The following is a 12,527-nucleotide window of genomic DNA, read 5'->3' as shown; positions in this document are numbered from 1 at the left end:
ACAGATTTGATACATACATAAATGTAATAAATTGGCCTTCTAAGAGTTCAAAGAATGACAGATAGGCAAAATGTATTCAGATTATGAGACCTTTTCAAGTACATTCCCATTTATATGCCGCATGTTTATTCCAATTTGCCCTAAAGGTCAAATATTACATCATTGAATGTTCTTTTTCTGCCCCTCCCAAAAAACTAAAAACAGGTTTCCCAAAATTCTTCATCCTTTTCTATATATTCACTGCAAGTAAATTAATAAACAGCAAAGAAAGAGGAGCTCCAGCTGCCTTTTATTCCTGTTCTGATTTACTTGCTGTCAATATATACAGATTATTATTTATTTTAGGAACATCCCAATTAAGTATATTAACCTTCATTATTAATTGGAAGGAAGCCCTTGCTTCATTTCAGCTTCCAGTCATTAGAAAAGTGTGTTCTCTAAACTTAGATTTGCTATAAAAAAATGTAACTAATTGTATTCACTATATTCCAAGCGACTTCTGTGCCTACTTTCCTTTCGTTGAAAGGAAAGATTGATCTATCTTCTAGTACTTCTTCACACAGAACTCATAATTTGTCTTCCTGTAGTCATTTTAGCTTTCCTGTAGTTTTCTTTATTTCTTTCCTTTTCTTTCATATCCATATTTTCTCCAGTGGATCACTATAATGATAGCCATAGCATCTTTTTATATTTATCACTTTTGTTCTAAAGCTTCCCCATATTGGTTGGATGAACCAGAGAACCTTATTTTGGCTCCTGGTGAAGATGGAAGACTGCTGTGCCGTGCCAATGGTAACCCCAAACCTTCAATTCAGTGGCTCGTGAATGGAGAACTTCTAGAAAGTAAGCAAGAACAGAATCTAATTACATGAAAAATTTATATCTTATATGTTTTTTGACCTCATTATTATTATAAGGGAGGTAAAGTTATTTTCAAATAACTGCTTGTAATCCTTCCTTCCTTCCTCCCTCTTTCCCTCCCTTGCTGTCACTCTTGACTTCTGATGACCATCTGGATTATTTCTATTTTTACTGCTTCAAGTTATAATTGCTTGAAGTACAGGTCAAATTTTTAAACAATTGATTGCTGATACCAACAAAGTGTGAAATATAAGCTCCAGTGGATTCAACTCATTTTATACTTTAGTCAATGCTTATTTGCATTTTTCATTTCTGAAATTATTTGTTTTATGCTATTAAAAATAATTGATTGTTGGCATGTTAATATGCTACAGTATTTCTGTGGTTCTATACTTTGTCTGAATTTCATTGGAGGTTAAATTATGACGTTAAAGTGATTGATGTTTTACATCAGATCTTTTGCTTTTTTAGCTAGACCTCATACATAACATGTATTCATATACAAACATGACTTACTGTAGTCTTGATGTTATCATATATTTCTATATAGATTCTCAGTCTTCTTAGGAGGTTCTGAGATTTGTTTTTTTCCTCTCAATTATCTCTGCCCTTTACTGCTTTTCTTTGCTTTCCCTTGTAAATTTACAATATTTCTGCATTCCAAATTCTGTAATAACATAAATCTTCCTGCCTACATAAACAATGGAAGCTTCCTGCTCCATTCTAAAATGTTGCTGTTCTTATATAGCTACATAAGAACTTATAGTAGGGCCGCTCTCTGAAATAGCTAGCTATACTGCCTAACAATTTTTGCTATGCTATCATGTGGTTATATTATTATTATTATTATTATTATTATTATTATTATTATTATTATTATTATTTTATTCATTAAACATGAAACTCAATCAACTGAACATTTAAAAATGTATCACAAATACCATTGACTGGTGCTAATGGTTGATATGGGTTGCTGCCAGTATCCTAGGTATCAACCAAGTATCTTCTTAAGATGTATGATTTTCCGAGCAGCCCAGTTTTTTGCAGTTCCACTGGTGTTATTGCAGGAAGCTGCAATTTCTTGATGTGTTTTGTAAAATTCTTGGACATGATACCAAGTGCCCCGATGACACTGTTATCGATAGATATCACTGTTACATATTTCATCCATAGCCATGTAGTTTCAATGGCCAGGTCGCAATATTTCATGATTTTTTCCAGTTCTTTTTCTTCAACTATGGTGTCTCCTGGTACAGTGATATCAATAAATTGTACACTTAGGGCCTCTACAACCGTGATATCTGGCGTCTTGTGTTCCAAATGACGATCTGTCTGTATTCGAAAGTATTATTATTATTATTATTATTATTATTATTATTATTATTATTATTATTATCCCATTTTTCAAAAAATTGAGGGACAGTTGATTCATGTACAGCAGTAATCATAAGTCTCTGAATTGATTATGTGGTATAAGCATAATTGTGTGATGCTTTAAGGATGAGATCAAAAGGAATAGTCATGGGATGTTTAGCCAAACCAAACAAAAACTAGGTACAGGTAGTCCTTCTTTAACAACTGATCACTTAGTGATCATTCAAAATTACAACAAAGTCCTCCAAAAAACAACTTACAACTCGATTCTGGCAATAAGCTCATCTTGCACATTCCAAGTCACATGACTACTATGACGCACAAAGGTTTTTGTTGCTACTTTCTAGCTTTTTTGGAATGAATGGACACCTGTAACAACCATGGGATTCACTTAACAAGTTGGAGCATTCATTTTGCAACTGCCACATTCACCTAATGAGTGCTGTAAAAAAGGTCATCAAATCAGGTTAATTATGTGGGCACCCCGATTTACGACTGTCCTGACTTATGGCAGAAATTCCCAGCTCCATTATGGTCATAAATTGGAAGGTTACTTGCCTAAAAGACCCCTTGTGGTGCAGTGGTTAGAATGCAGTATTGCAGGCTAACTCTGCTCACTGCCTGGAGTTCGATCCTGACCGGCTCAAGGTTGACTTGGCCTTCCATCTTTCCAAGGTTGGTAAAACGAGGACCCAGGTTGTTGGGGGCAATGTGCTGGCTCTGTAAACCACTTAGAGAGGGCTATAAAGCATTATGAAGTGGAATATAAGTATAAACGCTATTGCTAATGCTACCTGTAAGTAATTAAAATGAAAGAAAAGACATTTTTTTAGTTAAATTGATTCATACTGAGCCCCTTGCAGTTAGTAAAAAAGAAACAATAAGAGTTTTCCTGCTTGTACTTAAGTTTGCCAGTATATTATCGGTACTAACATAATTCAGGGTAATTTGTTTTACTGTCAATATAATGGATATTTCCTTCTTAAATATACAGCCTCAATGATAGACCATAGAAACAAAGACGTATTGAAATAAACATTGAACAGAAATGTAACATATAGATTTATATCAAAAAAATAAAGTCTTCTATGGACTAACATGACTGGAACTGCTACTTTAAAATGTTTCTCATTCTCAATACCATGTTTCCCCCAAAATAAGACATCCCCTGATAATAGGCCCAATCGGGCTTTTGAGTGCATGGCAGTAAGGCCAAGCGCTTATTTCAGGGTTCAAAAAAATATAAGACAGGCTTTTATTTTCAGGGAAACATGGTATTTAATAATAGGAATGTCCAGATCAAGAGAGAAGTTCCATCCATTATTTCTTCACCTCAGATAAGATTGATTGCTTAATTTTAGATGCTTTTATGGTGTTTATTTGATATAAATTATAACAAAAAGAAATAGAAGATATCTCTTAATTTATGTCCGTCTGATTCCAAGGTTCTGCTCCCAATCCCAGCCGTGAAGTTAATGGAGACACCGTTATGTTTCGGGACATCCAGAGTGGCAGCAGTGCTGTATATCAATGCAACGCTTCTAATGAACATGGGTACCTGTTAGCCAATGCATTTGTTAGTGTGTTGGGTAAGCACTGAACAGGCAAAGTTCTCAGTTTTTTAGTCTAGTTTTAAGAACCTTTAAAATAATTTCCTTTTTTTATACAATTGTTTTTTCCCAGGAACTAATATCCATTATGGTTGTAATTAAGCAATGGGTAAGATGGTTTGTTGAAAGAGCTATTGTATTCTACTCTACATATCACAATGGCTCAACTCAGAATGCAAAGAAAGCTAAACCATACTAAAATGTCATGGCTTACTGAAATAATAATCCCAACAACTGATTAAATTATGAGAAAATTTGTTTAGCTATACAGTTGTTTAGGACAACAAGTTGATTTAATATTTAAAATAAAAGGAAAGCTTTTCAAACATGAAAAGAAAATATACATATATCAAATTGTTCTTGTTATGAATTAGTAGAACTGGAAATTGAATTGTTTAAAAGCATTAGAGCAGAATTCAATATCTACATCAGAATGTTTCCATTAATAATTCAGGTCAAAATGATCCATCTTTGTGCATTTTGATTTATGGCATTTCATAGCCTAATATAATACATGTACATATTAATTTATAGTAACAAAAAATACATCATTTCATTGATATTTCCTTCGGAGGAAATATACACAGAGATATATCTGCTCGGGAATAGCCCATGTTGAATTTTGTAACACAGTCAAACATCAACACACGAAATGTTTTGTGATGTTTTGCATCATGCCATAAACTGATTTATAATAACTTTTATGAATGAATGAAAATTTTTAATAAAATTTTCCAAATTTCAACTCCAGGAATCTGGGTCTTGGAGTTTTGACACATTCTTTAAGTTAGCCCATTTGAAGTACCTTGGTTAAAAAATTGTTGCCTTATGATGCCCCATTTTGCCTAGTTAAAGATTTAAGTAGCATATAGAATGTGTATGTATATGTGTGTGTGTATGCATATGTACACATATTATATGTGTATGTTTATATACACTCATATATGTATGTATGTATGTATATGTATATGTGTTCTGCCCCAGCTCCAGATTCCCGAGGATATTGACACACACCAACGGTCCTTATCAAATTTATTAAGTAGCAAGAATAAACCAAAGTCCGGCAAAGGTTGACAACCAGCCCAGAAAACAAGATACGATAAGACTTTTCCAAAAATGCTCTGATGATAATTACAAGTTGTTTCCAGTAAGAAACTTGCTAACGGCGTGTGACTTAAATAGGCTAAGGGAGTGGCCAATTATCCTCAAGCTAGACTCTTGAGGAGACCTCCTCCTCCTGAGTAGCCACTCCTGCCTTTTGGCAGCCCTGCGTGCTTGAGCATTGAGGAGAGGCTCCTCCACTTCGCTCTCTCCATTTGAAGGAGCTTCTGGAGGTTCTGAAGGCCCTGGCTGAGTCTCTGCCTCTGGCACCACATCCTCTTCAGCCTCCTCGCTGTCCGACGCGAGCACCGGCTGCGCAGGCTGCTGGCACGACACCACACTAGCCTCCTCATCATCGGGATCAGCCACAATCCGCGCAGGCCGCTGGCGGGCCACAACAATATGTATATGTATATGTACATGTACATGTACATGTATACATACATACACCTACACATACACCCACTGAGGTATTATATCAGACTTTAAAATGCCATAGATGCATAAAGACTTTATCATTTTCATTTGAATTATGAATGGAGATATCATAAAAAGTCAAAATTGCAGAATAATATTAATAAACTATATCTCCCCAATCCAGTCTTCCTTGTCCCACCTGGGATACGGTGAGGATTTTTTTTTTTACTATGTCCTTGAAATTTTTCTATATAGAAAATACATCAAAGACCCTTTTATACTATATCTAGCATATGAACTCACACTTAATTAGATAGCAGTAGAGATTCCAACTATAGTTAGAGGTTTTATTTTATTTTAAAATAGATTCTTCCTTTTAGAATTGTCTTTGGTAGACAATTGGTCCTATATTTGTTTTGGATTAATGAGTCATCTCCCTAGGGAGCTGTTAAACCTAAGTGTCTTTTTATTCCGCTATAAATTAAGCCTAAATTCTCCTGTTCTTTTTTTATATATGTCCATGTGTCTATTCATTTAAAGAGTGCTTTCCCTCTTGATCTGACTTGCCAATTACACAGGTTTATGCATTCTTATGCAAGACTGTTTCATTACCATCCAATCTAAAAAAAAAGTTTGGAAGGGATTTAATTATGAGCATATCAAAATGAGAACTTAAAAGTTGGAATTTTTCTGACTGTAGAAATGCGTAAAAGTTTAGATGAAATAGGTAAAAGATAATTATTGTGAGAAGAGGGGAGGCTCTCCTCACGGTCACTCATGCCCTCGTCACCTCACGGTTAGATTATTGTAACGCGTTCTACATGGGGCTACCCTTGAAAAGTGTTCAGAGACTACAGTTGGTCCAGAACACAGCTGCGTGAGCTGTCGTGGGTGCACCTAGATACACCCACATTACACCAATTCTCCGCGAGCTGCACTGGCTCCCTATTGGTCTCCGGTCACAATTCAAGGTGTTGGTTATTACCTTTAAAGCCCTTCATGGCTCAGGGCCAAGGTATCTTCGAGACCACCTTCTACCGCATAACTCCCAAACAACCGGTAAGATCCCACAGAGTTGATCTCTTCCGGGTCCCATCAGTTAAACAGTACCGGCTGGCGGGCCCGCAGGGGAGGGCCTTCTGCCCCAGCTCTCTGGAACCAGTTACCTCCTGAGGTCCGGACCATCCCCACCCTATTGGCCTTCTGAAAAGCAGTAAAGACCTGGCTTTTCCAGCAGGCCTGGGGCCGTTAATCTCGCTCTTGCGATCCGGCAAGATCCGGCCATGAATGGTGTGAATGAGTTTTAATGTTTTTAATGTTTTTAATTTTTAAATGTTTTTTATAATGATTTTAAATGCATTGTGAGCCGCCCTGAGTCTTCGGAGAGGGGCGGCATACAAATTGAATTAATAAATAATAATAAATTAATAAGAAGAAAGAATTGAAGGGAAAGCTTAAATCCAGGTTGTTGTTTTATGGTTTTTTGTTTTTGTTTTTTGCTCTTTACCTAGAAAAGTTGTAATATTCAGTGTACAAATATATCAAATAAGAATAGCCATGTAGGTTCCCCAACTATAGTGGGAAAACACTATAATTCAATAAATCACAATCAACAAAGTATAATTTTTAAAAATAAAATTTTCATAAATATTATTTATGAAATATTTCATTACAGTTTTTGCCTTTAAAATTCTTGAAAAGTTCAGGCAAAATCTAAGCAATCAAAAACTTAAATCTGAAAATTCAAACATTAGTATGGAATGTTTGCAGTAAAGCAAAACAACAGTGCTGGCTGGTTCTACAGACAATGCCCTTTTGTCGTTTTAAGATGTTGTTCCTCGGATCCTTCTCCCTCGTAACCAACTGATTAAAGTTATTCAGAACAATCGGACGCTTCTTGACTGTCCGTTCTTTGGATCCCCGATTCCCACATTACGATGGTAAGAATTTTATTATTAAGCCACAGCATCTTTTTAGTATATATCTGTTTTTTACATTAATTATATATATTACTTTTAATAAATAAGACAGCAACATTTTTTTAAATTAGCAGATATCCAGGTTACAAATATGGCATTGGAAAGACAAGGTAGCCATTATTAAAAATAGATATACTTGTCTTTATCTAGATTTATGTATACTTCAAATAAATCAATAGACCAGCTGGACAAGGTTAGGTAGTAATTCCTTCAGTGCATGGGTGTCCAAAGTTTTGGCTTGTCTGGGCCACATCAAATGAAGAATTGTCTTGGGCCATATGTAAAATATATAATATAGTTAATGTACATAAATCATATAATAATGTTAAAAGTTTATGATCTTGTGAGGCCACATCCAGGGCTTCATGCAGACTGTGGGCCATGGGTTGGAACACACACATATACACACACAACCCTGCTTTGGTGGTTTGTATATTGAATATTTAAAATAATTTATTCTTGTTTCATGAGGTTTAAGAATGGCCAGGGAAGTACACTGCATGGTGGCAACTATAAAGCACATGAGAATGGAACTTTAGAAATCATCAGGGCTCGGAAAGAAGACCAGGGAACTTACACCTGTGTGGCTACCAATCTTTTGGGCAAAGCACAGAACCAGGTTCGTTTGGAAATAAAAGGTAAGGTGGCTTCTGCTTCAGTAAACTACAGGTTTTTTTCCAAATAGTGGGGAGAGATGTGGTTTCCATCAATAGCATATATCCTATTCATAAAGAAGGTGTGATGTTTTAGTGAAGCTTACCGTAATTTGGCAATTGGAAAGAATAGGAATAATGCATATTAAATTACAGTTAAATGGACTTCTTCAAACGTAAGTTCTGTAAACCTTTGCTGCTTGTTCAACATTAGACCAAAGACCCTCAAACTTGTAAAAGATGACCTAATACCCTGAAAGCTAATACAATTTCCATTCTATTTATCTAAACATTATGAAGGGTTTCTTGAGCTTGACAACAGAGATAGAAATGCCAGAAGCTTCAACTCAAAGAGGAACCTGTCATTCAGTCTTGTTTCATTATCCAGTTCATGGATGCCCATGAGAGAATAAAAGGAATTCAGAAAAGGAAGGAGCAGCAGCAGGAAAATATAAAGAAAGATGAGAGAGTGGTTCAAACACTGAGCACGGGGTTGGACTAGATGACCTTCAAGGTCCCTTCCAACTCTGTTACTGTTAAAGCATTTTTCCGAGCAGATGCTGTGAACTGCAGAGAAGGATTATGCAACAGCAATAACAAAGAATTCTTGCTGATTTATCTGAAAGATTGGTTACATATTGGTTGTGTCCTTGTCATACCAATTTGGGGTGAAACCTATTGCCATCTGTGGGGCTGAATCTCTTGAGCTGAATTACACCTCCAAGGTACTAGGGTGCGCATTAAAATGTGTCTGGTGAATACAAGAAGGATTGCAGGGCCTAAGAATGGATAAATATCAGTAAAAATTAATGCTAGAAATGGAGGTGTTTCCAGATTTATCATCACTTATTCCTTGATGAATAAAGCAATAGTAGACAATCTGTCATTGTGACATTCTTTTATTAGATTCTATTTCCTAGTGCTTAAATTAGCCTCCCCTAACTCCATTCCCTTCAAACATCTTGAAGGGACTAGTTTGAGGGCTTCAGATAAATTAAATAGTTCACTAATAATCCTAGGCTACTACCTAACTCTTTGCAGATCCCACAAGGATCATAGAGGGGCCCAAAGATGCTATACCAAAGAAAGGTTCCACAATTCACTTAGTGTGCCAGACAAGACATGACGCCACATTACGGCTTACGGTTACCTGGCTTAAAGACGATATTCCTGTCTACTTTGGAAACAGGTCAGTTTCATCTTTCTTTTATTAAATGATGTATTTCTCAAAATTTTAGCCTATTCAGCTTCTCTAGGATACAAGTAATTATTATAGATTTTTCCCATTTTGATTGTGAGAATTACATCTATTGCTATTTGGAAGAAGAGTAAATTGATGATGGGGAAAAAATTGTAATAGCAAAAGCCAGGTTTTGTAATCAGAAATAGAAGGAGCAATAAATAACTGAAAAAAATGTTTGATATCTCTTGTTAAAAATTATGTTCTAAAATTAATGATGTTTTTTTCACCAGAAGTTACTGATTTTTTACTTGCTCATTTAAAAACACCACTTCTGAAAAAACAATGTTTATGTATATATGTAATTCTTTTTTAATACTACATTTTTGATGCCTTCAGTTTTATCTTAGTCATTTAAAATAGAGAATTTACCAGTATATATTTCCCTCCAAAATAGTACAATATGTTTTCTAGACTGAGCTTGTTGGTTTGTAACTTTAAAACTAAATCATTTTTTTTATAAAAAAAGTTATCTACTTGGTAAAAAATTAAGTAACACTTTCCTTTTTAAATTCTTAGAAGTTCAGTCTCCTTGATTAAAGTTAATGAGCTTTTATTTATCAGGCTAATACTGTTTTCAAATAAAAAAAAAATCTCAGAAAACATACCAACATAATTAATTAAGTGTGCCAGATTCCCTTGAAGAATGATCTATTAGGTATGTCTCTGTTTAGTATTCCAGGCATAGCAGCATTTGGAAATTGATCAAAAAAAGCAGTTTATAAATTAATGTCTACAAAAACACCAAAATAAACTAAATTTATTTATTTATTTATTTATTTATTTATTTATTTATTTATTTATTTATTTATTATATTTCTATACCGCCTTTCTCCCGTAGGACTCAAGGCGGTGTACAGTCAAGAAAAATATAGATATACAAACATCATTGCTAATTAAAATTATTACTTAGTTTGGTCAATTAAATAAAACCCAGAATTAGATAACATTTTAAAAAAAATCATTCACATGTTCATATGTTTAGCCCCACCTGTTGGAACATCAGGGTCTTGAGGGCACGGCGGAAAGCACCGAGATCAGGGATATTTCGTATCTCAGGGGGCAGTTCATTCCAAAGGGTTGGAGCCCTCACAGAGAAGGCCCTCCCCCTGGGAATTGCCAGTCGGCATAATTTGACTGACGGTACCCTGAGTAGTCCCTCCCTGTGAGAACGAATTGGTCGGTGGGAGGCTATTGGTGGCAAAAGACGGTCTCGTAGGTATCCAGGTCCTAAGCCATGGAGCGCTTTAAAGGTGATAACTAACACCTTGAATTGCACCCGGAAGATCACCGGGAGCCAGTGCAGCTCGCGCAGGAGAGGTGTTACATGGGCGTAATGAGCTGCACCCATAATCACCTGCACGGCTACATTCTGGACCAGTTGGAGCTTCCAGGTGCTTTTCAAGGGGAGCCCCATGTAGAGAGCATTACAGTAGTCCATACGGGAGGTAACTAGGGCATGAGTGACCATGCGCAAGGCGTCCCAATCCAGAAAGGGACACAACTGGCGGATCAGGCGAACCTGATAAAAGGCACCCCTGGCCACGGCCGTCAAATGATCTTCTAAAGATAGCCGTGAATCCAGGAGGACACCCAAGTTGCGGGCCCTCTCTATGGGGAGCAAGATCTCATCCCCTATTGTCAGTGATGGTACCAGCTGACTATACCGGGACGCCGGAAGCCACAGCCACTCGGTCTTGGAGGGGTTGAGTCTGAGCTTGTTTCTCCCCATCCAGATCCGCACGGCCTCCAGGCAACGGGACATCACAGCAAGGGCATCATTGAATTAAAGCCATTGTATGGGTGTGTGCATGCACATTCACTCATATATATATGTGCCTGTGAGTTAAACATGCTAACTTTTAAATTATAAACTTTAAAAAAAGAATATATACATATAAATCATAATTTTAAACCTTTTCTCAGAGACTGCCAAAATGTCTCCCAAAGATGATTTTTACAATGTTATTCCATTAGTGACTCTGGAGTTGCATCCTGCAACTTCAAAATCACGGATGTCTTTCAATGCATAGACCTCCAATTACACTGTAAAATTTCAGAGATGAGGTTTCCAAAATAAAGTGTGGTTTTCCATCATTTGCGCTAAAAATGCACAAAACCCATTGGCTTTAAAATAGTTATAAAAATAAAGAAAAATCTATCTGCTCACATCCCCAAATGGGGGAAAAAATAGACAATCTAATTCTCACTTGGAGATACAGTGTTTCACCTCGTATGTGCCATTGTTTAGCCCTCTGCAGTCAGTTCAAATAGGAGTACAGTTACAGCCAACTGTTAAAACCTTCTCAACAAATAGTTAATAGGCATCCAGTGAAATCAAAATTAGAGATCCTCAAGGATTTTGTTCAAACCATATTTTTAAATAAATCAACTTGAGATGCACATCCTTGACTGATAAGAAAATAAAATAATTTAAAGTTAATTATTTTGTTTTTCTAATTTTCTAATACTTTTCTTGGTTCAAGAAACCAATTTGTAATATGTTATAGGATATGATTTCATTTCTACTTCGCTTTTACAAAAGTATACAGTAATAGGCACATCAGTAGCTGTTCATTCATGCTTTTCTAAGAGAGGTGTGTTCCCATAATGTTTTTACTTGTAATGCTTCTGCACTGAAAGGATGAAGAAAGAAGAAGATGGTTTGACTATACATGGAGTATCAGAAAAAGATCAAGGATATTATACCTGTGTGGCTAGCACTGAACTAGACAAGGATACTGCCAGAGCCCATCTCACTGTACTTGGTAAATCTTCCTTTCAAATTTCTTGGTGCATTCTAAGTATCATAGAGAACTTATTTAGGCAAAAGTTATTACTTTTTTCTCTGGATTATAGAAGATGGAATAGAAACAATCTTAATTCTTTAAAAATATAATATTCTATTAACCATGTTCAACTGGCTGACTTATTTTCAATATTTACTGCTTGTAAAATAATCCTGCTTGTACACAAATAATTATGAGTCCTAATGGTGAAAAACAAAGATGTGTCTCTCAAAGCTGATCAAACACAGTAGTTCCTTTATATTTCAGTCTTCTCTGTAAGGTAGTGAAGAGATGCGAAAAATAATTTAAATACCGGTATGTTTAGGAGTCTCTTCAAAGTACTAGTTTGATTTAAAACTTGATTTAAAATATGGGTTAGTCATCCTTTCCCCTTTGTATCAGTTTTTTTTTGTACAACTCTTTGTCTTTGTACAAGGGTTTGGAGGTGTGCATGCACATTTATTTGACATGTACCCTTTTATCTAAACTGACTGATACCAAAG

The 12,527-nt window shown here is 35.8% G+C and overlaps 1 protein-coding gene across 25 annotated transcripts in view; it reads left to right on the top strand.

Moving 5' to 3' along the window:
- The window catches only part of NFASC (neurofascin), a 168,523-nt gene that overhangs the window by 99,697 nt on the left and 56,299 nt on the right, over positions 1–12,527 (top strand). For all 25 annotated transcript variants that reach the window (XM_087889457.1, XM_087889450.1, XM_087889461.1 and 22 more), the window contains 6 exons: positions 712–843; positions 3,681–3,824; positions 7,192–7,303; positions 7,814–7,980; positions 9,037–9,184; positions 11,879–12,003. In XM_087889457.1, coding sequence (XP_087745583.1) covers positions 712–843; positions 3,681–3,824; positions 7,192–7,303; positions 7,814–7,980; positions 9,037–9,184; positions 11,879–12,003 — 828 coding nt within the window. The remainder of the gene's footprint in view (positions 1–711; positions 844–3,680; positions 3,825–7,191; positions 7,304–7,813; positions 7,981–9,036; positions 9,185–11,878; positions 12,004–12,527) is intronic.

Source organism: Pantherophis guttatus, chromosome 3 (assembly GCF_059756535.1).
Source record: "Pantherophis guttatus breed Tessera chromosome 3, ASM5975653v1, whole genome shotgun sequence".
Classification (NCBI taxonomy): Eukaryota; Metazoa; Chordata; class Lepidosauria; order Squamata; family Colubridae; genus Pantherophis; species Pantherophis guttatus.
The sequence above is the reverse complement of the archived record's forward strand: the minus strand, read 5'-3'. Positions and strand labels throughout refer to the sequence as shown.